The sequence below is a fragment of the Cuculus canorus genome, chromosome 27 (assembly GCF_017976375.1).
Source record: "Cuculus canorus isolate bCucCan1 chromosome 27, bCucCan1.pri, whole genome shotgun sequence".
Classification (NCBI taxonomy): Eukaryota; Metazoa; Chordata; class Aves; order Cuculiformes; family Cuculidae; genus Cuculus; species Cuculus canorus.
Window position 1 is genome coordinate 2,654,894 of NC_071427.1, and position 25,334 is coordinate 2,680,227.

The following is a 25,334-nucleotide window of genomic DNA, read 5'->3' on the forward strand; positions in this document are numbered from 1 at the left end:
AGAGAAGCACCGGCAGCCGGGGGGATGCTCCGAGGAGAGGAGGGAGCGGGTGATGCCCACGCGTGGATCGGTCACTCCGCATCCTCTGAGGGTCTAAAGGGCTCAGATGGCGGTACCGGGACTGATGCAGCCGGTACAGAGCAGCACCGGCAGCCGGGATGCTCCGAGGGATGCTCTGAGGGGTGGAGAGACGGGTTAATGAGGCTGTGCCCACGCGTGACACGGACCCTCCACGGTTTAAAGCGCGGTGCGGTGCGGGGGCACCGGGAGATGCAGTGATTCGCGCAGCCAGGATGCTCCGGGGATGGGACACCGGGGGGTGCCCCGGAGAGGGGTGGGTAACGCCTGTGACCACGCGTGGATCGGTCCCTCCGCACCCTCTGAGGGTCTAAAGGGCTGAGATGGGGGTACCGGGGGGGCACCGGGACTGGTGCAGCCGGTACAGAGAAGCACCGGCAGCCGGGGGGATGCTCCGAGGGGTGGGGGGAACGTGCGATGCCCACGTGTAACATGGACACTCCGGACCCTCCCCACACCACCAGTGGGTTTAAAGTGTGGGGCTGGGGTGGGGGCTTTTGGGGGATATGGGGGGCAGGAATAGTGCCTCGAGGGGTGGGCGGGGGGCTTTTGGGGGTAGGGGAGGCAGGAATAGTGCTCTAGGGGGTGGGCAGGGGGATTTTAGGGGGTAGGGGAGGCAGGAATAGTGCCCTGGGGGGTGGGCAGGGGGATTTTGAGGTGTAGGGGGGGCAGGAATAGTGCCTCGAGGGGTGGGCAGGGGGATTTTGGGGGGTATGGGGGGCAGGAATAGTGCCTCGAGGGGTGGGCAGGGGGATTTTGAGGTGTAGGGGGGGCAGGAATAGTGCCTCGAGGGGTGGGCAGGGGGCTTTTGGGGGGTATGGGGGGCAGGAATAGTGCCCTGGGGCATGGGCAGGGGGCTTTTGGGGGTAGGGGAGGCAGGAATAGTGCCCTAGGGGGTGGGGAGGGGGCTTTTGGGGGTATGGTGGGCAGGAATAGTGGTGCCCTAGGGAGTGGGCAGGGGGCTTTGGGGGAAAATGTGACTTGGGGTTGTGAGCAGGGTGCTGGGGAGGGGCACTGAGAGTGCCCTGGAGGGGAAGGATGCTGGGGGGGGTACACAGAGGGGGCAGGCAGGGTGCTGGGGGGCTGCACGCATCCCGGTTGCAGCCACAGCATCCTTCCTTTCCTCCTTCCCTCCTCCCTCTCAAACCCTGAGTGTTTCCATCCCCAAAGCCCCAGGCTGGCCCTGGAGCCCAGAGGTGCCTTAAAGATGATGCCAGAATGGAAGGAGTTGGGAGAGGCGACAGGTTGGGGGCTTCCAGGTGATGACCGGAGGATTCCACCACAGCTCTCCGTCCCTACCAGCTTCCATCAGAAGCAGGAATAGATCAGAGGAGTTGGGAACTGCTTTGCACAACCCTTTCTTGTTGTGAGAGTTGCAATTCCCAGCAAAACTGGAGCAGCGCAGCAGCTGCTGAGGACACGACAGCTCCTCGCAGCACCCAGGTGGACTATTTCCATCCATGGGTGGATGCTGGGACCACACGGTTTATGGAGCACACAAGGGTGTGGAGCAACAGCCCAGCCACTCTTTGGGTATGGAAGGATATTTCCTTCTTCCCCAATTCCAAAAATTAAGAAAATATAAACTCCTTGTCTTTTCCCCTGCCTTTTTCCCTCGGTTCCTTAGTCCTCATCTCGCTGCTCTTCACCAGGACAGGTAGTGAAGCCCTTCCCTGTTTCTGCTTCAGACACAGCGACAACTTCAGAAGCTCGGATACTCCGAGACCACGGGGATCACAACCAACCGACCTTCCCAAGCCCCCCTCACCCAACTCAGGTTCCACCCAGGCCATCGCTCTACAGGGTCCTTTGGCAGAGAGAGCTTTAAGAAGGTCTTTGTGGTTGCACAGCACCCTCATTCAGAATATTGAGCCCAACTATCTGCCCACCCACCACCTCGACTTGCCCAGATGCTCAAATTCCACAGGTCTCATTCTCAAGCCTCATTTTCTCCATTTGCACATAATTGTCTTTCCCAATCGCTGTCTTTGGGACTCAACCATTCCACCTGGGATTGTTTTTAATTGCCGGAACCATCAGTGGCTGATCTAGAAACACCCACATCTTGTTCCACTTTCCACAGATCCTGGGAAACATTAACTCCTGATGGTCAGTGGTGCAAACACAGAAGCCACATGATCTATCCTTGTGCTTCCAAGTTTTACCCTTCAGCTGGTGGCTATCCCAGGGAGGAAGACTTTCATGTTCTGCTACTCAGAATAGAGTCTGTGGGATCACCTCATCCCTGGAGGGGTTCCAGGCCAGGTTGGATGGGGCTTGGAGCCCCTGATCCAGTGGGAGGTGTCCCTGCCCATGGAAGGGGGAGGAACTGGATGGGCTTTGAGGTCCCTTCCAACCCAAACTATTCCAGGATTCTATGATGTTTCCAGCTAGAAAGCAGCCACCAGGAACCGCCTCTTTACTTCTCTTGATGTGCCAACTAAACCTAACACCTTCCAGCTGCTGAAAAGCTTCATGGAAACAGGGAACAGCTTCCTCTCCTCCCATTTTACCTTCAGAGGTCTTGGCAGTCAGCTCCCACCAGCTCACTCTTTCTGGATGGTTGTTGCAGAGGAAGATTGTAGCAGCTTCTGTCTTCCCCCAGAGCATTCACAGCTCACTTTCACAGAGATCCGTCCGTATCCATCCAGACTCCAGGATTCATCAGCATGAGCACAGCTCTGAGAATCCTCCCACTTCCGATACATCTTCCAGGCTGCAGGAGTGTCACAGAGAGCCCACCATCCCTACTAAACCATGGCCCAAAGCACCACATCTGCACGCAATTTGAACCCCTTTAGGGATGGAGACTCCTCCACTGCCCTGGGCAGCATCTGCCAGGGCTTCACCACTCAATCAGTGATGAAATTGTTCCAAATATCCAATCTAAACCTTCCCTTGAGGCCATCTCCTCTCATCCTATCCCTTGTTACTTGGGAGAAGAGCCCAGCACCCACCTCATTACAACCTTCTTTCAGGGAGTTGTAGACAGTGATGAGGTTTCCCCTCCGCCTCCTCTTCTCCAAATTAAACAGCCCTATAGAATAGAATCCTAGACGTCTCTCAAGGTGACCAATAGAACCCCTTGTATGTGTACAGGGAATTAAAGAACCCCATACTACAGCAAAGCAGAGGTGTAACAGCCCGTTAAGCTGCTTTCTGTATGGGGAAACAGAGAAATGGAACTACAGCAGAGTAATTAGTGGCGAGAAAATGCTTCTAGAGAACTACTGTGGTTGCTCCTCTCACTCTTCAGGAGATCAGACTCCACTTTCTGCATGGTTCTTCAGGCACAGGCAAACATCACACATAAAACACAGGCTTCAGGCAGAGCCCAGAAGAGATGCAGCTCAGAGAATGATAAAAAAGTCCTTTCTGGTGTGTAGGAAGGGAATATTTCAGCACATCAGGAGCTGAATCACTGCGTGTGGGTGGAGCCAGACAGATTGACAAGATCTGTAACTCGCAAAGTGACCCGAGTCTGAGATCAATCATCTCGCGGCGCAGCCAACTGAGGGAGCGACATATGGAGATGGCTCAAGGGGATGAGGCTCAGTGTCAACATGACACACAAAAACTGTATTAGAGATACCCACTAACACTGACCAACCCTTACGGAGCTCAAAGGGGGCTCCAGGAAAGCTGGGGAGGGGCTCTGGATCAGGGAGGGCAGGGACAGGGCGAGGGGGAATGGTTTTCAGCTGAAAGAGGGGAGGTTGAGATGAGATCTTAGGAAGAAATGTTTTGCTGTGAGGGTGGGGAGGCCCTGGCCCAGGTTGCCCAGAGCAGTGGTGGCTGCCTCATCCCTGGAGGGGTTCCAGGCCAGGTTGGATGGGGCTTGGAGCCCCTGATCCAGTGGGAGGTGTCCCTGCCCATGGCAGAGGGTGGAACTGGATGAGCTCTGAGGCTTCTTCCAACCCAAACCATACTACAATGCTGCAAGTTTCACTCCTTATTCCCCTTTGGCAGGTCCCAAATATCTGGATCCAAATCTCAGACTGGAGCGTGAGCGTCTCTGCTGAAATAAGCAGAAGTATAGCAAAAAATTGTCAGGAAGGGGCTTGACACGGACTAGCAGAATCTGTATTTTGTGAGAAACATTTAATTCAACACCATGAATTACAAGAGGACAGATTTACAGAATAATAACCGTAACAGACTGTTCAAAAAGGAAAGGAATTTTCACTGGCCACAGTACCAGGTCAAAGCAACACCTGGTAGAGCCGTGGGAAATTACAATTCAGTCTTCCTGCAGTACTCCAAATGAGCAATATCAAAGAGGTTTGTATTTTCAGATCTTAAAGGAAAGAGTTAATGCAGTATCAATCACTTTGGCAGGGGATATTTTTCAAGGAGCTTAAATCTATTCAGATCCCTAAGCTCAACTACTCCCAAAGGAAATTCCCCGGCACTAATCATTCTCACATGTTAAAAGGCTCTGGGAGCTACTTTCTTCCCCAAGTTTTGGGATACCAACAACTTGTACAATTGGTTAGTGGCACAATATTTAATCCACCACTTTAATACTGGACTCTCAGCTGAGATGTCCAGGCACAAATTATCCTCTAAGGCTAAACCTAGTCAACACCTTCTCCAAGCTAGAAACTCTCACCTTCTCCCCTCTCCGTAACCCCCCTCCCCAGATAAATCCATTTTTAGCCTCAAGTTACCCCAATATGCTCACAGATGCACCAGAAGAGACTGAGGAATCACTCAAGGTACCCATGGTGAAGCCAAATACTTAGAAACACGTTAAGGCAGTTTTCACATCATTTCATTTTTGGACACAAAATGCTGGTCACTTCACTGCACATGCAAATAAGAAAGATTTAATACTTAATAAAAAGCTTTAAATTTGTTTTCAATAACAATTATAGAAAAATCAACTTTTTTTTTCCTTTCTTGTTTTAAAAGAGGTCAGAACATCACCACAGATGAAAGCAGATGTGCAGACACACCTAATGGAATGGATCCCCTTCCCTCCACACACACAGAAGCAGAGGTCGGGGTTCTTGGCACCAGAAGAGAAAGGAGGAGCTTTTCCTCGTCAGTCAGAAATGAGTCATCCTTCCATTCGGAGTTGAGAAGGTCCTTCTGACCTGACTTGAACCAGAAGCAAACTACACCACAGAGTGGGTGTATTTATTGTTGAAACTCTGCGTTCGGACATGCACGCAACTCTGAATCAAACCCGTGCACTCCTTGTGGTGCTGGAACTAAAAACCGATTGCCATTGACCTTAAGACCAATTCCTCAAGTGTAACTTCTTCCACTAATCGAAACTTCAGGTGGAAGAGGCGCTGGCAGTTCATCTCTGAGACTACACTTCCAAGACCAATGTGGTCTTGTGAGGAAAAGGACATTCCGTGACCCAAACTGACACATGGAATGACAATCCACAGCTTAAAATGACCTCCCTACAGTCCGGTACAAACAGATAGCCTACAGCAGAGAAGCCAAGGAGCGAAACAGCATTTCTCTCGCTTGTGTTCGAGAGAAAATTGTTTCCCTGGGTCACCGTTAAAGGTACTTTGATAGAAAAGCTTTAAAACGTATCACATATCACTGACCCACAACAGAAAAAACAACAGGAAATTTGGTTCCTAGTATTTTCCCTCCCACTATTTTATATTCCTTTATTCCCTCCCCCTTTTGCATTCCCCATTACCCTACCCCTTTAGAAAAAGGAAGGGGAGTGGAGTTTAAATCAAGTTCCATCTTCAAAACTACCCAGCACTTAATGAACCATCAGCTTCTCAACGTTTCCTCATGTGGACATCAAACGCTCACAGGTACGGTTGGGTTCTTGGTACAATTGACTCGGCAGACACTCTTGGCTTTGTAAATAGTTGTGCTGACCCTGCTGATAGGGTTTATACTGGGAATTCTTAGATGGAACTCCCTAGAAGAGAGAGAAAAAAGCACGACGTAAGTCAATAAGAACTTTTTATAGTAAGTGAGCTCTTAAGAAAGCACCACTGCCATAGCATCACCATTTATCTCCTGGTTTCTCCTTCAGCACAGTTTGTTCTGGTTCTTTGCTGTTGCCTGACTGTTGCAGTAGAAAGGAATAAAAGACATTCCCTGTCCAAATAAAGTTCCTGTCAGTGAGGTGATAAAATATGGAAATACAGAGTGCCCAGACATCAGATGGGATCTCCCAAACAGATTTCATGTTATCACCAACTTTCCAGCTTAAAGAATTTCTGAACAGAAACCATTCTTCCTTCTACCTGAAACACAGCTGACTTCCTCCAAAGGGGCTTCTCTTTTCTGCTATTCATCCTAAAAATCATTATTCTCCCTAAAAATTGTTTTTCTCCCTCCACATTCTTGATCCTCACCTCGTGGGCTTTGGAGTCACACAGAATCATAGAATGTCTTGAGTTGGAAGGGACCCACAAAGATCAGAGTCCAACTCCAGGACAACCCAAAGTTCACACCATGTGGCTGAGGGCGTTGGCCAAGTGCTTCTGGAATACTGGTGGGCTTGGTGCTGTGACTGCTTCCCTTGGGAGATGTTCAAGTGCTCCAGCAGCCTCTGGGTAAGGAACCCTTTACCAGTATCCAATCTAACCCTCCCTGGCACAGCTTCTTGCCATTCCCTTGGTCTTATCATTAGTCACCAGAGAGAAGAGCTCAGTGCCTGCTCCTCCTCCTCCCCTTGTGAGGAAGCTGCAGAGCACAAGGTCTCCCCTCAGTCTCCTCTTATCCAGGCTGAACAAACCAAGTAACTTCAGCTGCTCCTCATACGGCCTCCCCTCTAAATCCTTCCCCAGCTCTGTGGCCTCCTCTGGATGCTCCCAAGTACCTTTAGATCCTTTTTATACCGTGGTGCCCAAAAATGCACACAGAACTCAAGGTGGGGCTGCACCAGTGAGGAATAGAGAGGGACAATCACATAACGAAGCACTCAGGGCATTGCCCATCCCATTCCAGTGACAGAACGCTAATTGCTGTTCTTAGGCTAAAACTTAAAATGATCAAAAATTATCATCAGTTAGTTCTGGTTTCATCTTGCTGCACAAGCTCCACTGACCCCACACACACAGTGCTCCTGGCTAGGGTACCATCAAAGAAACGTGCTGAGGAAAAGCTCTGCTTCATCGCACGGGGCTTTGTTCCCGTCTAGCACAACGTACAGCATGTAGGGACCTCCTGTCGATGTGTCCTGACTTGGCCTTAGATAGCTGTGATCACAGTAACGGTTTGTTACTCAGAGCTGTTCTATTTAAGAAGTTCCACTGCACAATGAAAGTCAGACGTGGACTTGAGAACAAGGAGCAAGCCCTTTGTGAAACTTCCAAGGGACGCTCAACAGAAAGGCCCATTTTTGGGAATCCAGAATTCCAGCGTTCCAATGTTTCACAGAATCACAGGATGGTTTGGGTTGGAATGGACCTTCAAAGTCCATCCATTTCCACCTCCCTGCCATGGGCAGAGATACCTCCCACTGGATCAGGGGCCTCGAAGCCCCATCCAAGCTGCTCTTCAAAGACCAGAGCTCACGTTCAAAGAGTGAGCAGATTGCAGATTTCAATCTGTTTCCTGATTTTGAATATCGACGTTCTTCTGTTAATTCCAGTTTATAAATTCCCACTGTGCACAATGATATTTAGCAGTTTCCCTCTTTTGAGGAGCAGGTTGCCTTTTCCTAACTTTCCACAAACATCATTTAAAATATTCCACAAACTAACACACTCTGCAGGAAACCGCATACTGAAAATACAAAAGGGAGAGGGAAAAAAAAGGTAGAGAGGGAAGAAACCAAGTCTGTAGGATGGCAGCCGTCCCTTCTGCCCAGTGTCCTATCACAGGAAGTAATAAATGCATCAATGGGGGGAAAAAAATGACATCACTACACTATTTTCTTAAGGACAGAGCCATTTGAAAGACAGACTCTCACAAACACTTACCAACACGTTCTGGTTACCCGTTCAGCCCATGTAACGTAGACATAAGGCCCAGCATGCTTCATGACAATGTAAGCGCTCACCAGCCATCATGCACATCAAAATATCTCATTGTATGCTGACAGCACAGCTACTGCCCCTTTCAAAGCGCAGACTAACAGCAAAGATTTATCAATATACACTAAGATTCTTTCTGAAAACATTTCCGCCTACAATGAAGCCCCGTTTAAGGTGAGAACGGATGCTGTCATGTTACCTGGACTATACATTCTCCATCTCCTGGTCATGGTCCTGCTCCTCCTCCTCCTCTTCCTCTTCTTCTTCCTCGCCTCCTTCTTTCTCTGAAGGAGCTTCTCCATCTCTCGCTATTTCCTCGACGTGGGCAAGCATGTCGGCCATCAGCGCTTCCTCCAGCCTCTTCCTCACCTGCTGCACCAGCTCCTCTTGCTTCCTGCCCCAAACCAACGAATACGGACATCAAGCCTCAACAGCGCCTCTTTCAAGGGAAAGGAATCTTAAATCCCTCAACCCCGAGGCTGGGCAAACAAAAAGGGCTTTGAAAGAGACCTCTAAGAGCTGTGTTGGAAAAAAATTGCCTGGAATTATATGATCAGTGAAGAAATGCTTTGAAAAGTTGTCTAATATTTTCTGCATCAATTGTACCATTTTTTTCATGTGGGCTGAAAGTTGCCTAATCTGGCAGCTGGAATTTTTAATTCCCAGTACTAATATTAATCTAAACAAGAAAAAGGCAGCCTACCCTGCTCAGCTTTCCAAAAATGACACTGGAGAACATTAAGTTTCTGACAATTTCAACCTTTTTGCTCATTCTCCCTTTGAGTTGCAAGCTCAAATTTTAGAGCTCCCCTCCTGTCAAAGCTGTAGTAAAGATGTGATCGACAATCTGCGGCTCATGGGACTGATTTCACCTCAGCCACAGGAAATCATAAAGTTATAAATCGACCATTTTTACTGGGCATTCATGTACAAATCAAGCACAGAAAAAAATCACTGTGTAATTCAAAAGGATTTATCACCCAGTCAAAGCCATTGCTATCCTTAAATGCTGTCAGCGAGTGCAAAGCAGCGTGCTTGCAGGTTGGGTCTTTAGTATATTCAGTCCTCAGTCTCCATCCCTGGAGGGGTTCAAAAAGCGTGTAGACGTGGCACTTTGGGACTAGAGATAGTGGGGTTTGGCTGATGGGTGGACTGGATGAGCTTAGAGAGCTTTTCCAACCTTAATGAGAGGAAGGAGACACCAACATGAAACACAAATGTGAAACTGAAATCTCAGAGTAACTGGGCACGGTCAAAATCATGGAATCATAGAACACATCACAGAATGGTCTGAGTTGGAAGGAAAAGCCCATCCAGTCCCACCCCTGCACGGGCAGGGACACCTCCCACTGGATCAGGGGCTCCAAGCCCCATCCAACCTGGCCTGGAACCCCTCCAGGGATGGGGCAGCCACCACTGCTCTGGGCAACCTGTTCCAGGGCCTCCCCACCCTCACAGCAAAACATTTCTTCCCAAGAGCTCATCTCACTCTCTGCTCTTTCAGCTTAAAATCTGCCCCCATCATAATATTTCCTGGGCCAGGGCCTCCTCACCCTCACAGCAAAACATTTCTCTCTAAGATCTCATCTCAATCTCTTTCTGCTCAAAACTGTTCCCCTCATCCTATTCCTGCACTCCCTGATCCAGAGCCCCTCCTCAGCTTTCCTGGAGCCCCTTTCAGCACTGGAAGCTGCTCTAAGGTCTCCCCACAGCCTTCTCTTCTCCAGGCTGAACAATTCCCACTCTCTCAGCCTGTCGTCATACAGGAGGTGCTGCAGCCCTTGGATCCAGATGATCTTTAACGCCTCTTCCAACCCAAACTCTTTATCAGGGAGTGCAGGGATAGCATGAGGGGTAGTGGCTTTGAGCTGAAAGAGGGGAGATTGAGATCAGATCTTAGAAAAACAAAATTTCTTCCTAATAATAATAAAAAAATAAATAATAAAATAAAATAAAGACTATCAGGATTTAAGTATGTGCCTGTATAAAGCAGCTTTCTGTAACAGTTCTTTTCTACTCCACTGACAGAGAGGCATTAAAATCAATCCAGCAAGGCATAGTGCTCCATCTGACACTGAAACTTGCCAGTGAGGGGGGAGTAGAGGGGTGTGTAATCGTTTACCAGGAGAGACCTTGTTCCAGGCTAGTAAGTGATATTTCAGTTCATACCTAATATCTTCATCTGTCACCATAAACGCTTTGCAAAGCGGTTGCGAGGTGTTCAGCCAGACGCCGGGATTCTTCTCCACGGCTGCCGAAAGCTGGCCCGTGATGGGCATGGTGCTCGTGTGCAGGGCACTAGCGATAGCAGAGAGAAGGGTTTCGTCAGTGCAGCCAGGCCCGACCCCTGCAAGCGGGAGGAAAAGCCACAATCAGCACCGCACAAGCCAAGGAACAGCAAATCAGGACAGCAGGCATTATTCAAACCTGAACAGCAAAGCACGTATTGCAAACACAACATAAAGCTCAGTCCTAACTACTCAGAACAGCACCTGCACTACTCTCTCCAAAGTTTTTAAACTGGATCAATTCCTCTCCTCAGAAAAACCAAATTGGGAATGGAAGCTGTTTGTGTTCTGCTTCTAGAAAATGGACAAATAAATAATAGCCAAGAAGCTTTGCTTCTGTATCCCCTCAGGATGAAGGGCACCGAGCCTTCCAGCCCGAGAACCAACAGTACCTGCGGAAGCAGGAATAGTCCCCAGCATGAAGGACAAGGAGGTTAAACACAACACCTTGAGATCACTGCTGACTGGCATCAAAATTGGTGCAGTTTTGGGCATCATGGTATAAAAGTATTTAAAGCTACTGGAGAGCATCCACAAGAGGGCATAGAGTTGGTGAAAGGTTTAGAGGGGAAGCTGTGTGAGGCGCAGCTGAAGTCACTTGGTCTGTTCAGCCTGGAGGAGACTGAAGGGAGACTTCATCGTGCTCTACAGCTTCCTCATAAGGTGAGGAAGAGGAACAGGCACTGAGCTCTGGTGACCAATGACAGGACCTGAGGGAATGGCAGGAAGATGCCAAGGAGGGGTAGGCAGGACATTAGGAAAAGGTTCTTCCCCCGGAGGGTGGTGGAGCACTGGAACAGCTCCCAGAGAAGCAGTCATATGCCAAGCCTGATGATATCCCAGAAGCATTTGGCCAACGCCCTCAGCCCCATGGTGTGAATGTTGGGGTTGTCCTGTGCAGGGACAGGAGTCAGACCTGACAGGAGTCCCTTCCAACTGGGGAAGTTCAATGATTCTATAATTCTAAAATGCCACCCCTGGAGTTAAGCGTAGACACTGGTTACCTTGCAAACCCTTGGGAAGGTCCATTGTTTTCACCAGCTCCTCTGCAATGTCAAAAGCATTCAGTCCGCTTAACTTCTTCTCCCAGAAGAGCTGACACAAAGAAAAGTGTTTATTGGCACAAAACAAGATATGGAATGGATAACTCCACAAGGCACCCAGTTACAATCAGGAGAGGGAAGAACATTGCTGCAGACAGCGATATATCACATCTGCTATGGAAGGGTTCTACTGTGTCTGCAGCAGAGAACCATCCTCGTTGCCAGCTGGTCCCACAACAACTCAGTCCTGATCTGCTGCCTCGAAAGAGACTTTCTGCTCTCCCAGGGACCGGTGCTTTCTGTGCTTCCAAAAGAGAACAGCAAGGCTCTCACTTAAGCACATCCAGTGCAGGACAGCCTTTCTCACACCCTTATCCCTCTCTTGCTGTCTCTCATACACCATGGAACTCATGGAATGCAATTATAACCAGGCTCAAGCCTTATTTTATTCCTCTCTAGGAGTTTCTCATAAGAACAACCCTCTCTTGACCTTTACCAGTTTTTGGAACACAGGTTCTACTGAGGCTTCAGAGCATGCAAGCGCGTGGTTTGGTGGGAAGTCAGACACTTTACCTAGATCCACCTTGAACTCCTAATCTATACCTACAATGATGATTGGTCAACAGCTTGTCTTGTGAGAAAGCAATTTTATTGAGCTTTTGAGACACTAAGAATTTGCCCCGAACAGTCCAGGCACGAGCCTTTACATGCCTGTAAAAATCAGAGTGCGACTGAACCCACATAACTACAACAGAACTGTAACCTAAACGGAGTCTGGTTATAACCCACAGCATAGACAGCATATTCACTAGGTTGGAAATCGGGTTTGTTATGATTATTAAGAACTGTGAGCACTCTGAGTTCTTCTTTCTGAAGCATCAGAGACTTGGACTATTTGTACAGTGTCACAGAATTGATCTGGTTTATTTTGGGACGCTGCCAGCAGTAAAACCCAGGAGTTTTGAGAAGTTGTGGCTGTTCCATCCCTGGAGGTGTTGAAGGCCAGGCTGGGTGGGGCTTGGAGCAACGGGATCCAATGGGAGGTGTCCCTGTCCATGGCAGGGGGTGGAATTAGATGGGCTTTGAGGTCTCTTCTAACCCAAACTATTCTATGATTCTGTTTCTTAGGTCTGGAGAAGCAGCTCCCAAGCCACAAGCCTCACCTGCCGGGGCTGGTCCACGGCTTTCTGAGGATCGCTCTTCACCTTGTTGCTGGGATGGTTTGTGATCTTGGTGACGGGCTGTTTGAAGATGGAGGCTGTCTGTCTGACAGGCAGGGCCGTGTTCAGATCCGGCTTGCCCTGAGGAGTTCGAACAGGAGGAGGGGGGAAAAAATCCCATAAAAACATCTTCAATTTGCCAAAACACTTCTACAGCCATAAAGATGCACAGCAGGGAAATAAAGAGTTCAGGGACTTGGAAACTTCTCTGATTTCAAGCTATGTGCATTAGGCCGCTAAAAATGCACAACCAGAGGGAAATTTTCCCTTAGAACTATAAAAATTAAACTAAGTTTTCCAATTATTCACATTCTACTTAACATACATAGTCAATGGGCAAGAAGGACATAAAGGTGCTGGAGCACATGCAGAGGAAGGGAACAGAGCTGGGGAAGGGACTGGAGAACAGGGGTTCAGGGAGCGGCTGAGGGACCTGGAGCTGTTTAGCCTGGAGAAGGCTGAGGAGAGACCTCATTGCTCTCTGCAGCTCCCGGAAAGGAGGTTGTAGTGAGGTGGGTGCTGGGCTCTTCTCCCAAGTAACAAGGGAGAAGCACGAGAGGGAATGGCCTCAAATTGTGATGGGAGGAGAAAAAATGGCCTCAAGTTGCCCCAGGGGAAGTTCAGATTGCCCATCAGGAAAAATACCTTCACAGACAAGCCCTGGCAGAGGCTGCTCAGGACAGTGGGGGAGTCTCCATCCCTGGAGGAGTTTGAAAAACATGCACAGGTGGCACTTTGGGACGTGGTTTAGTAGGGAAAGCAGGGTTGAGCTGATGGTTGGACTGGATGAGCTTAGATGTTTCTTCCAACCTTAATGATTCCATGATTCTGTTCTGCACTAGCCTCCTCTCATTCCAGTTTGTACACAGTGGTTTTATTCCAATTCTGACAGAATTTAGGAGTCAGAACATTGAGTCTGCACTTTGGCAAATCACCTGGAGACCACTAAGCCAGAAGATTTTGACACAATGTTTTTAATAATTAGAAAACTTACGGTGTGTGATTTAGAGACCAGGTTGTGACTTCAGAAACCCCTCTAAACAATCCCATTTAAATCTAGTTGTGGGCACAAACAAATCAAAATAGCAGGAACCTTCAGCTCCTAACAAAGCTCAGTTTTTAAATGGAGATCATCACATTCACATTTTCACTACCTGACTGCATTTTATGTTAGTGGGAACACGGAAAGACCGTTCCTCATTCCCAAGATCTAACAAGCAAGTCTGAAATGGCTGTAGGACACACTTTGTTCTTGAGGATGCAGATACCGTGTCTGCCTAACATATTTATTCATGAGATGTAGAAGAGATGTATTCAGGACAAATATCATCCTGAACCCATGTGTATTTACGAGCCAGGGATAACTATTCGTACAAGCATTACAAGGAGTGGCTGAGGTACCTGGGACTGTTTAGTCTGGAGGAGGCTGAGGGGAGACCTCATCGCTCTCTGTAGCTCCCAGAAAGGAGGTTGGAGAGAGGTGGGTGCTGGGTCTTCTCCCAAGTAACAAGGGATAGCATGCGAGGAAATTGCCTCAAATTGTACCAGGGGAGGTTTAGAGTGGATATTGGGAATAATATCTTTACTGACAGCGTGGTGAAGCCCTGCCAGAGGCTGCCCAGGGCAGTGGGGGAGTCTCCATCCCTGGAGGGATTCTAAAAACATGCACAGGTGGCACTTCGAGACATGGTTTAGTAGGGACGGTGGGGTTAGGCTGATGGTTGGACTGGATGAGCTTACAGGGCTTTTCCAACCTTAATGATTCTATGATTTATTGAAACGTTTGAGGAAACGTCAAGCCTACGGGATGCATTGGCTGCCAGTCTCTGCAGCAGGACACACTTCATTTAAGGGATCCCTACAGCACCAATTGCTGTAGTGAACATTCCAGTCACTCCAGTGATGATGATTCTTGACTGGCTGACATATTTATAGAGAATTAAAATTACGTTCTTTTCCACGTTTAATGTTTAGGTGCACAGACATCAGCTTTCAGGTTCTGAAAAAGCTTATTGTATCCAATGGAGATATTTGAGAATGACTTGAGCCAATCTATCCAGACAGGCAGTGCACCAGTGTCACTGCGGCCTCGACTAAAGCTAAACAATTAAAATTAACACATCGCTCCCTGCTTCTCCCCAAAGCAAACGGCAGAGCAGAACGGAGCAGAGTTGCTGCACAGCCACAGGAAACAGCTGGAGATGTGAGACTCTGGAGGAGATCAGGCTGGAGAAGGTGATCTCACACTCCACAGAGGGAAGAGAGAAAGACACCAAGCCTCTCTCCAGCCCTTCGGCACAGATTTAGCAGCACCTCAATGTTCCTCCAGGGTCCCAGTACCCTGGAAGAATCAGTCATGGCAGGATTTGTCCAATACCTCACAACAGAGACGCTGTTATCTCACACAACTCGAGTTTCACACATTAATTACAAAATGCTTACTTTCCACGCTATCACAAACACCATCCTGCAAGGCAGCTTGGCCATAGGAATAGCAGATGGAAAGGGGAAAACTACCCCTGCATCCAACTCTTACTTTTGCTTGGTTGGAACAGTCATAGCGCATCCTCTGCCTGTTCTTGTTCATTTTATTCATCAGCATCTTTCCTGTGCGGAAGTCAAAAGTGCCAAGATCCATGGAGCTGCCCAGGTAGCGTGCCAGCTGGGGTTTGCTGCGGAACTTCTTACCGCTTGGGCTGAAAACACACAAAAAAAAGAAACAAAGAGGGAAATTTAAACCTCCTGGACTCACTCCAACAGACCCATGTCCTTCCTGTGCTGAACTGAAGGCAGGGCTCCAACTGAGGTTTCACCGGTGCAGAGCAGAGGGGCAGAATCTGCTCCCTGACTCACAATAGCAACCTAATCACTCCAGATGCCCAGAAGCAGTGTCTGCATATTGGAGACTCATTTTTTTTTCTATTGAGAGAAATGGTTTCAGTGCCTGAGGCTAATCAACCCCAAAGAGGTGCAAACACTTCTGGATCTCTGAGATTAAGGTTACCTTCTGTTATTCCTAAAGCGAGGAATGCAGGCTACTTGTTGCAAGATTTCTACTTGAAGGCCAAGAATAAAATGAAATAAAGTTGTCACAGGACAAGAGGGAAGAAGCATTCCCAACTATTCCAGCAGGACAAACCCTATTGTACCACAAGGGTGGTGTTCACTGATGGTAAAATAGGAGCAGCCTCTCTAGAAGCTTCTGAAAGGAAAGAAAGGTCTAAGGAAAAAGCCTGTTTTCACACATTATCTGCTTCCTTGAAGCCTTTATTAGAGGAAAGACCTGAAAAAACAGCATAAGCATAGGATTTCTAGTACAGGACAGTAGTAATCGGTTAGTTCAAGTCAGGCTGTGCAGGCAAAAACACAGATTAAACCCAAAAAGTATTAAAATCTCCCCCAAACCTGAAAGACCATGTTAATGCGAATGATACTAAAGCTGAAATGTGAAACAGTCTCCCAAAGGGCTTAGGACAGAAGGGTCATGATCATCCCAGACAGCATCTGCTTAGGAAGCTCCTGGCCCCAACTGCTCCCAAGCTGCTTATCCTGCTCTGTATCCGCTCCCCACCGCGACTCCGATCTGGAAGCATTCACGGCAAGGCAGAGTGAAGCAGATGGGGAAAACAACCCACCTTTGGAGGGCAGGGAGAGGAGGAAACATCCCTGGTTTTCCTCAGGTGGATTGATTCACTACAGATCTGCAGAGAGCAGGAACAAGCAGACAGGGACAGGCTGAGTCCAGACTCAAATTTGAACCCTTTTTTTAAAATACAAAGGGAATTATATGCCTCAATCCAGAAAGAGGAATAACCAACTCCAGCAGCTTTTAGCCCAAAGCCATCAGCGAAGCCAAGCGGAGAAACTCCAGCTCTATGAAGAATATGACACTGCTTCCTCTTCCAAGATCTGCAGCTCCATTCTACGGTTTAGTGTCTTAATAAATTTAGAAATACATTAGAATATGTTAGAAATAATACATTACAGGGAATTGTGAGCTTGGGAGCTCAGCGAAGCTTCCAGCACAGAGCTAGGCTGTTAAATGCACAGCACTGTTGGTTAGTACACGTTCTAGGAATTCTGCAAGAAAAGCTCTTCAAAGTCTGCATACGTGTGAAAAAACCTACCTGAAGTGACTCAGGGTCCTGTCTCTTCCCGGGGAAGCTTGGCCCAAAGGAAAAGCGCTGAAACATTCAGAAAAAAAACTTTTATTCTGGTTAAGTCTTGAAAAAGGCAATAGCGTATCAAGGTTTTCTGAGCAATGGCTGAGCACGGAACAAAGCTACAGCTCAAAGGTGACAGTAAAAGGTCCAGTAAACACAGAGAGGAAGGGGCTGGTGAGGTCTGGAGCTGTGGGGTCCCTCTGGCAGGACACTGAGGGCACCCCCAGGCACCTGAGAGAGTCAAAGGTGGGGGGGGGGCGCAGCCAAAAGCCCACACAACTCGAGCAGTCAGACTGCTTGCTGCATGTTGCAAGGCACAGGAACAGTAAATAACCATTTCTGAACCCCAAACGGCGTTAAAACGCTTGGGTGCCCTTTAAATATCACAAAATACGGGATTTCTCTCCTTCCACTCCAGAGCAAGAGCTCTGCACTCCTGGCTTGGACACAAGACTTTGAAGGACCCCAGAAGAGAAACACCGTGGTACAAAGCTGTAAAAACAACCTCTTCTAAACAACACCGCGGGCAGTGATGCCGCGAGCACACTGTGCTCGGCTCCCGAATCCAGGTCTTTCACACTCCGTGCTATGAAAAGTACAGCAACTGCAAAGTTGCAAACGATTTTACATGCTCGTCCACCAACACTCCCAAAGCGTTCTTTGCCGGTGCAGCCTGGCTTCGGCACTGACAAAACGAACGTGAGGAGCACCAAGGGGTTCTGACCAAACCCCCATTGCTTATTCCTAGACTTTTGGGGCGTGGATTGAGCTGAATGCAGGGCAGGCTATTCAAGAGCCAGGCGCTGCCAGGTGCCTGCTGCTCTCCATGTGGAGCTACCCCTTTGTTTCCTGCCTTATATCCTTAAGGAGAGACCGACTGCAAGCCTTCTCCCCTCCTCCCTCACTGCACAAGTCTCCTCCCCTCTGCTCTCCCCATTTTGCCTACGCAGGAGCTGCACAACTTGGAAAGCAAGGGACAAAAGACCAAAAAAAAAAAATAAAAACCAAACCTGAACCAACCCAGGCATCGCCTGCCTTTTGAAGAAATGGAGTCAGGAATAATGTAGGAGAAAAAGGGAGCTCCACAGCATATACCCAAAACCCCGTTTCCTCAGCAGGGGGGCATGGGGAGAATGCAAAATGGTTTTCCTTCCTGCTCTCGCCTGCCCGGAGCCAGAGCCCACCCCAGTGTCCCCCACTGCTGCTCCGGGCTCCTCCAGGTGCTGTCTGCTCCCAACACTGTTTCCCAAGGATCCAATCACCAGCTCCACCACCGTTGGTTTCCCCCTCTCACAGCATCTTATCCCTGGCTGCAACATCTGCATCATGCCCTGGTGGTCCCAGACCCCACCAGTTTGGTCACCCCAGGCTAGGCCAGCACAGGCAAACCCACAGCTGGCACCAGAAAAGGCACAAGTGTGAGCAGCTCCCACACTCACCCCACGACTCCACGCATCTGCACAGCAGCATCTCCCCATTCTCTGTAAATGTAAATTTTCAGCTCGGCATGAAGCAGCCTCGGAGAATCACAGAATCATGGAATGGTTTGGGTTGGAAGGGACCTTAAAGGTCATCTAGATCCAGGGCTGGAGCACCTCCCGTACAAGGACAGGCTGAGAGCTGGGCTTCTTGAGCGTGGAGAAGAGAAGGCTCCAGGGAGACCCTAGAGCAGCCTCCAGGACTTGAAAGGGGGTCTAGGAAAGCTGGGATGGGGCTCTTGATCAGGGAGGGCAGGGAAAGGATGAGGGAGAATGGTTTTGAGGTGAAAAGAGGGGAGATCAAGTTGAGATCTTAGGAAGACATGTTTTGCTGTGAGGGTGGGGAGGCTCTGGAACAGGTTGCCCAGAGCAGTGGTGGTTGCCCCATCCCTGGAGGGGTTCAAGGCCAGGTTGGATGGGGCTTGGAGCCCCTGATCCAATGCGAGGTGTCCTTGCCCATGGCAGGGGCTGGAACTGAATGGGCTTTGAGGTTCCTTCCAACCCAAACCATTCCAGGATTCTATGATTCCCATGTTTCACCTTGCCAAGGGCTGACGCCCAGCCTTAATGACGAGAGAGGAGGAAAACAAGGTGCCAGATTTTGCTACAAGTCTATAAACAAGGCAGCTTTAAAAGCACTTTTCGGATCAAAAAGCAAACATTCCCAAAATGGGCAATGGCGCAGCGCTCCTGGGAATGGCTCAGGCCAGGTTGGATGGGGCTTTAAGCAGCCTGATCCAGTGGGAGATGTCCCTGCCCATGACAGGGGGTGGAACTGGATAGGCTTTGCGGTCCCTTCCAATCCAAAGGTTTCCATGATTCTATGAAATGTATTTCAGGGGGTGTTAAAAACATTTTCTTCAACTTTGTACATTGGTGGTGCATAGAAGAAATCCACAAAGAAATAGGCTTCACCCAAGAGTTCTGTTTCATTTTCCACAAGAGCCACGGGAACAAGTTCTGGAAGCAGAGATGAGTAACAATCCCAGACTTTTCAGACACTTGGTCACCAAACCTTTAGCAGATAAATACTCTGAGGAAAAGCCACACAAAGCAGCACTAAATTCTCATTCTCTCAGTGGGAATGCTGAGTTTGTAGAGAGCCTTTGTAGGCAAAACTCTCTCAAGACAAGCCACCACTCCGACAAAATCCCTTCATGAAATCCTGCATCCCTGCACCTTTCCTGCTTGCTCCAAATTTGACCCATGAGCCTCTCCACATCAGCCAGATGCCCTCTTGGGTTTCCCAGCTCTTAAGCCACACACAGAGGAGGGAACACACTCTAGCGAAGAAATTCCTGCACATCTGCAGCTGGTGAGCGTGGGATTATCGGAGAATCATGGAATGGTTTGGGTTGGAAGGGACCTTAAAGCCCATCCAGTTCCAACCCCCTGCCATAGGTAGGGACACCTCCCACTGGATCAGGTGCCCATTCAACTTGGCCTTGAACACCCCCAGGAAATGGGGCAGCCACCACTTCTCTAGGTACCCTGGGCCAGTTATAGAAGCATTCCTACAAACCTGTTCCATTTATAGGGTGCGTTCCTAAAAGCCTGCCCAGGGACTTGCACCTCGAGGAGGTTTTGACTTCCAGCCAGGAACTGGCTCGCACAGGCTCATATCTCACACTCAGCACAACCCATCATTGCTCAACGCTCAACTCATATTCGACACAAACCTTCATGCAGAGTGCACACGCTGCTGGGGCTCACGGTTATAAAGGAAGCCTCCACATAGAAAGTGCGGTAGCTATAACTAACGGTTCGGAAAAGCAGGAACTGCCACCCCACCGCTGATCCCCTCAGCTCAGCGATAATTCCCAACGCTGGTTATTGCATATGAGAGCGCTCATTTCCAAACCATGCCTGGTTTACACAAACGGCATCACTACATCCAGGGCAGCTGGACTTAAAATATCATCCAGGTACACAATAGGCAGGAACAGAGGTGTTGATAAATCACCACCCACCTATTTTCCACTTGGAGCAAATGCAAAATGCAACTGGAACCAAAAATCAGCCCAGCAGGGTCCCATTACACCTTTGATCTCTGTCCAATGTGATATGAAAGGAAACACATTTTAACTTGGGAATAAAAATATGCTACTTGCCCTCTCTCTCTCTCTCTTGAGTTCAGCTCTAAGACCACAACTTTACAAATCAAATAAGTTATTTGAAAAACAGGGATCTTTTAAGCTCTCCACAACACCTCTGCTAGCTGCTGCCGGGGTCTTTCCTCTGAGCTGCAGTGGAGGAGCCGGCACTTCCAGCTTACGCTCCAGAGGCTGATATTTCATAGAATCATATAATGGTCTGGGTTGGAAAGAACCTTAAAGCCCATCCAGTTCCACCCTTTGCCATGGGCAGGGACACCTCCCACTGGATCAGGGGCTCCAAGCCCCATCCAACCTGGCCTTGAACACCTCCAGGGATGGGGCAGCCACCACTGCTCTGGGCAACCTGTTCCAGGGCCTCCCCACCCGCACAGCAAAACTTTTCTTCCTAGGACCTCATCTCACTCTCTGCTCTTTCAGCTTAAAATCTGCCCCTATCACAATATTTCCTGGTTGCCAGCATGGCACATGTTTCTCACAACCATAATCTGATTTAAGAGATGCAACCTAACCCATGCAGGAGCTGATCGCACATATTTAACCGACTGAAAGGCCAGATAAGGACACCTGCATAACTTCTACGCTCTCTCAGCTCCTGAAGAACCCAAGTTTCACACGGCAGCTGGCGGGTGCGATGAGCCTGCCTGTTGTGGGCGCAGGAGGGATCCATATGGGTGCAGGAAGGATCCATATGGGCCCACCTACAGCCCCGTGAGACACATACTGGTATTAATAGCAACGTCGCACGCAGAGCTAGCAGCTCTGGGGCCATATGCTTCCCACTGCCCATCCCAAGCCCTCTTCCCCGGACTCCCACCTACACCAACAGCCAGCACCTTGGCCAGGCAAATCCTTCTTTCTTTGCCCTACCCCGAATTCCTTAATATAGAGAAAAAGCAGCAGACAGAGCCTGGAGGAAGCTGCCCTCGCCAGTTCCCTGGCTGCTTCACATGCACCCAGTTTATTTGGGATTTAAACCTTCCTGTACTTGCCTCGTGCAGACCCTACTGAACAGGTTCCCCAAGGGCCGCAGCCCCCACCAGGGGCTCAGAGGGGGCAGAGGCCCTCAGGACTCCACTGTTCATCCCCACGGCTCCAATTAATGTAGGGGTTGGTGCCTCCTGGACCCCACCGCCTGGTAGTGGAGGGGGAAGAGCCCCCCAGGACCCCACCACCTGGTAGTGGAGGGGAAGAGCCCGCCAGGACCCCAATGCCTGGCAGTTGAGGGGAAGAGCCCCCCAGGACCCCACAGTCTCGTTAGCACAGGCGCTAGTGCCCCCCTGGACCCCACCACTCCTCATTGGAGGGGCAGAGTCCCTCAGGATCCCACTGTTCACTCCCACGGTTCCCGTTAACGCAGGATCAGAGCCCCCTGATCCCCACCGCCCCTTTAGTGCAGGGGCAGAGCCCCCCAGGGCCCCATTGCTCGCCCCCAGAATCCCAATTAACACAGGATTAGAGCCCCCAGGGACACGGTTCGCCCCTCTACCCCTACCGCTCGCCCCCAGGACCCCCATTAAAGCAGGATCAGAGCCCCTGGATTCCCACCATCCTTTTATTGCAGGGGCAGAGCCCCCCAAGACCCCACCACTCGCCCCCAGGGCTCCCACTAATGCAGCATCAGAGCCTCCTGATCTTCACCACCTCTCTACTGCAGGGGCAGAGCCCCCCAGGACCCCTGTTAACAGAGGATCAGAGCCCCTTGATCCCCACCATCCCTTTACTGTAGGGGCAAAGTCCCCCAAGACCCCACCGAGACACCACCACTCGCGCCCAGGGCTCCCATTAACGCAAGATCAGAGCCCCCCGGGACATCGCTCGCCCCCAAGTCCCCACCATTCGCCCTCAGGGCCCCCATTAACGCAAGATTAGAGCCTCCCGAACCCCACCAACCCTTTAGCGCGGGGATAGAGCCCCCAGGACCCCACTACTCGCCCCCAGGACCCCCACTAACGCAAGATTAGAGCCCCCCGACCCCCACCGACCCTTTAGTCCGGGGCCAGAGCCCCCCAGGACCCCACTATTCGCCCCCAGGACCCCCATTAACGCAAGATCAGAGCCCCCCGACCCTCACCACCCCTTTAGTGCGGGGGCAGAGCCCCCGAGGACCCCACTATTCGCCCCCAGAGCTCCCATTAACGCAAGATCAGAGCCCCCCGACCCTTTAGTCCAGGGCCAGAGCCCCCCAGGAACCCACTATTCGCCCCCAGGACCCCCATTAACGCAAGATCAGAGCCCCTTGTTTCCCACCACCCCAAAACTGCAGGGGCAGAGCCCCCCAGGACCCCACTACTCGCCCCCTGGGCTCCCATTAACGCAAGATCAGAGCCCCCCGACCCCCACCGCCCCTTTAGTGCGGGGGCAGAGCCCCCCAGGACCCTATTACTCGCCGCCAGGGCTTCCATTAATGCGGGTTCAGAGCCACTCGACCCCCCCCCCCATACAGTCCCCCCCCTTCCTCCTCCTTCTCCCCCTCCTCGAGCCCCCCCAACCCTCCCATCCCTGTGCATCGTCCCCACCGAGCGCTCTCACCTCTTCCGCTCCATGGCGGCTGGCGGGGTCCCTCCTGGCTCCGAGAGCTCCTGCCTGACTCCAGCCACCACTACCACCTCCTCCTCCTCCTCCTCCTCCTCTTCCTCCTCCTCTCCCGCCCCCCAAGCGCACCCTCCGCCGCCTCCGCGGCGCCCCCGCCCCCCCCCTCCCCGCCTTCCCCCTCAAAGCCGCCGCGCGCCCCTCGACGCGTGGATTCCTCCGCCCGCGCGCGCGCTGCGAGGATATAGTCCCTCCCTCTCTGCCCCCCCCACTCCCCCCTCCTTCAGCCTTATTGAGGCTCCTCCATCATCACCCGCCTATTTTCCACTCGGTGGAAACGCAAAATGCAACTGGAACTGAAAATCAGCGCGGCAGGGGCTCGTTGCTCCTTTGATCTTTGCCCAGTTTGATAGGAAGGGGAAAACCAGTTTAATTTGAGAATTAAAATACTCTACCGATCCTCTCTCCCTCTCTCTGAGACCCTAACTTTACAAAACAAATAAGTTCTTGGAAAAACAGGGATCTTCCAAGCTTTCCGCTGCACCTCAGGACGCCTTTGGGCACTGGGAGGCTTTGTCCAAGTGGTTTCTCACCCAGGATTTCCACCTTCCATAGCTAAATTCTCCAGGGATAGCACGCAAAAAGGGATCCATAAAGACCAAAAAACAACATGAAAGAGAGAAGTCTGCTCTGGAGGAGATAGTGGGAAGAGAAAGGACGGTGAAGGTAATAGGTTGCCTTGAGAAGTCATGGCTGCTCCATCCCACTTGGACTTGATCACCTCCAAGATCTTTTCCAATATAGCAATTCCATGATTCTATGACTCCCTGGAGGGGCTGAAGGCCAGGTTGGATGGGGCTTGGAGCAGCTGGATCTAGTGGAAGATGTCCCACTGGATGTTTGGTTTGGTGGCAGTTAGGAATGGTTGGACTCGATGATCTAAGAGGTCTTTTCCAACCTGGTGATTCTATCATTCTATGTCCCTGGCCATGGCAGGAGACTGGAACTGGATGGGCTTTAGGGCCCCTTCCAACCCAACCCATTCCATGATTCTATGAAATAGAATGAAGGGCATCAAAGGAAAAGAGCAAGTAGCAAGATCAAACCATGCAGGAGAAAGTCCTTCCACACTGATAGGTTAGAGCAGCTTCCAGGGCTGAAAGGGACTCCAGGAAAGCTGGGGAGGGGCTCTGGATCAGGGACTGAAGGGATAGGATGAGGGAGAACGGTTTTGAGCTGAAAGAGGGGAGATTGAGATGAGATCTTAGGGAGAAATGTTTTGCTGTGAGGGTGGGGAGGCCCTGGAACAGGTTGCCCAGAGCAGTGGTGGCTGCCCTATCCCTGGAGGGGTTCAAGGCCAGGTTGGATGGGGCTTGGAGCCCCTGATCCAGTGGGAGGTGTCCTTGCCCATGGCAAGGAGGTAGAACTGGATGGATGGGCTTTGAGGTCTCTTTCCTGGAGCCCCTTTCAGCACTGGAAGCTGCTCTAAGGTCTCTCCACAGCCTTCTCTTCTCCAGGCTGAACAACCCCAACTCTCAGCCTGTCCTCATACAGGAGGTTCTCCAGCCCTCGGATCATCTCCGTGGCCTCCTCTGGCCTCGCTCCAACAGCTCCATGTCCTTCCTGTGCTGAGGACTCCAGAACTGGACACAGGGCTCCAGGCAGAACGAAATAGGTCAAAGGGAAAGAGTTACTGGGCCCGTAGTGTGGGAGGGGCGAGAACTTCTGTTTTCCAAACATGTAAACTGTGGAGTGAAGCACAGAAACAGACCACGAGGAGAACAGCGAAAGCTCCCTCAATGGCATTTTTTAGGAATAAACTGGAGAAGCTGGTGAGCGGATCCCCCTGCAGGGTGGGGATGGAGAAGGTGACCTCTTCAACATTCCTTGGACCTCATTCATGTAAGAAAATCCATCTGCGCTGACAGCTGCAAAGGGGAAGACATCCACACTCCCAGGACTGCGTGAAATGTTTGGGTAGAAACTATCTCTGGAGCACAAGGGAAAAATATCCCAGTGTTCCTCACATGGGAGGCCCTCGGATCATCTCCGTGGCCTCCTCTAGACTCGCTCCAACAGCTCCATGGCCTTCCTGTGCCTTCCTTTGGGAACACTGCTAAGGAACAGTGGGGGGGACATTTGCAGGCACTGCCACCAGCTAGAAGTTCAGCTGCCAAAGAGCCCATGCTGTTTCGGACTCACAGATAAGCCCAAAATCACCCAAATTGGTTCTTATCAGCCGTGGAAGCAAGCAACAGGATATCCTGATGGAAACCCTCTTCTGTTTAGCCCTGAAGATAATGCTAACTGCAAGCTTTCTGCTCCACAACCGAACATTCCAGACCCAACAGTGGTGGTTGTTTTGGAGCGGGATTTGCTGGGAGAAGCCAACTCCCCAGCTCCTGCAGAACCTGAGCCTGGCCCAGGCGTGACCGCAGGAGAAGGGCT

At 50.4% G+C, this 25,334-nt stretch overlaps 1 protein-coding gene across 2 annotated transcripts; it reads right to left on the reverse strand.

Moving 5' to 3' along the window:
• Window positions 1–4,165: 4,165 nt before the first annotated feature.
• MBD3 (methyl-CpG binding domain protein 3) lies at window positions 4,166–22,991 on the reverse strand. 2 transcript variants are annotated; one of them, XM_054050386.1, is made up of 9 exons: window positions 22,887–22,968; window positions 16,727–16,783; window positions 16,235–16,300; window positions 15,136–15,295; window positions 12,543–12,680; window positions 11,341–11,431; window positions 10,218–10,395; window positions 8,248–8,442; window positions 4,166–5,980 (listed from the first exon to the last, which is right to left on the reverse strand). In XM_054050386.1, exons 3-8 carry the CDS (start codon window positions 16,261–16,263, stop codon window positions 8,253–8,255), a joined length of 786 nt encoding a protein of 261 aa, XP_053906361.1. In that variant the 5' UTR covers window positions 16,264–16,300; window positions 16,727–16,783; window positions 22,887–22,968; the 3' UTR covers window positions 4,166–5,980; window positions 8,248–8,252. The 2 variants fall into 2 exon arrangements, with proteins under 2 accessions (XP_053906361.1, XP_053906359.1); XM_054050384.1 differs by lacking the exon at window positions 16,235–16,300 and having other exon boundaries at window positions 22,887–22,991.
• Window positions 22,992–25,334: the final 2,343 nt, after the last annotated feature.

Coding starts and splice junctions, on each gene's coding strand:
- MBD3 (XM_054050384.1), bottom strand. Junction 15,296..16,726: donor AGGACCCTGAGTCACTTCAG/GTAGGTTTTTTC, acceptor GTGTGTTTTCAG/CCCAAGCGGTAAGAAGTTCC. Junction 8,443..10,217: donor GTGACAGATGAAGATATTAG/GTATGAACTGAA, acceptor GGTTTGGGGCAG/GAAGCAAGAGGAGCTGGTGC.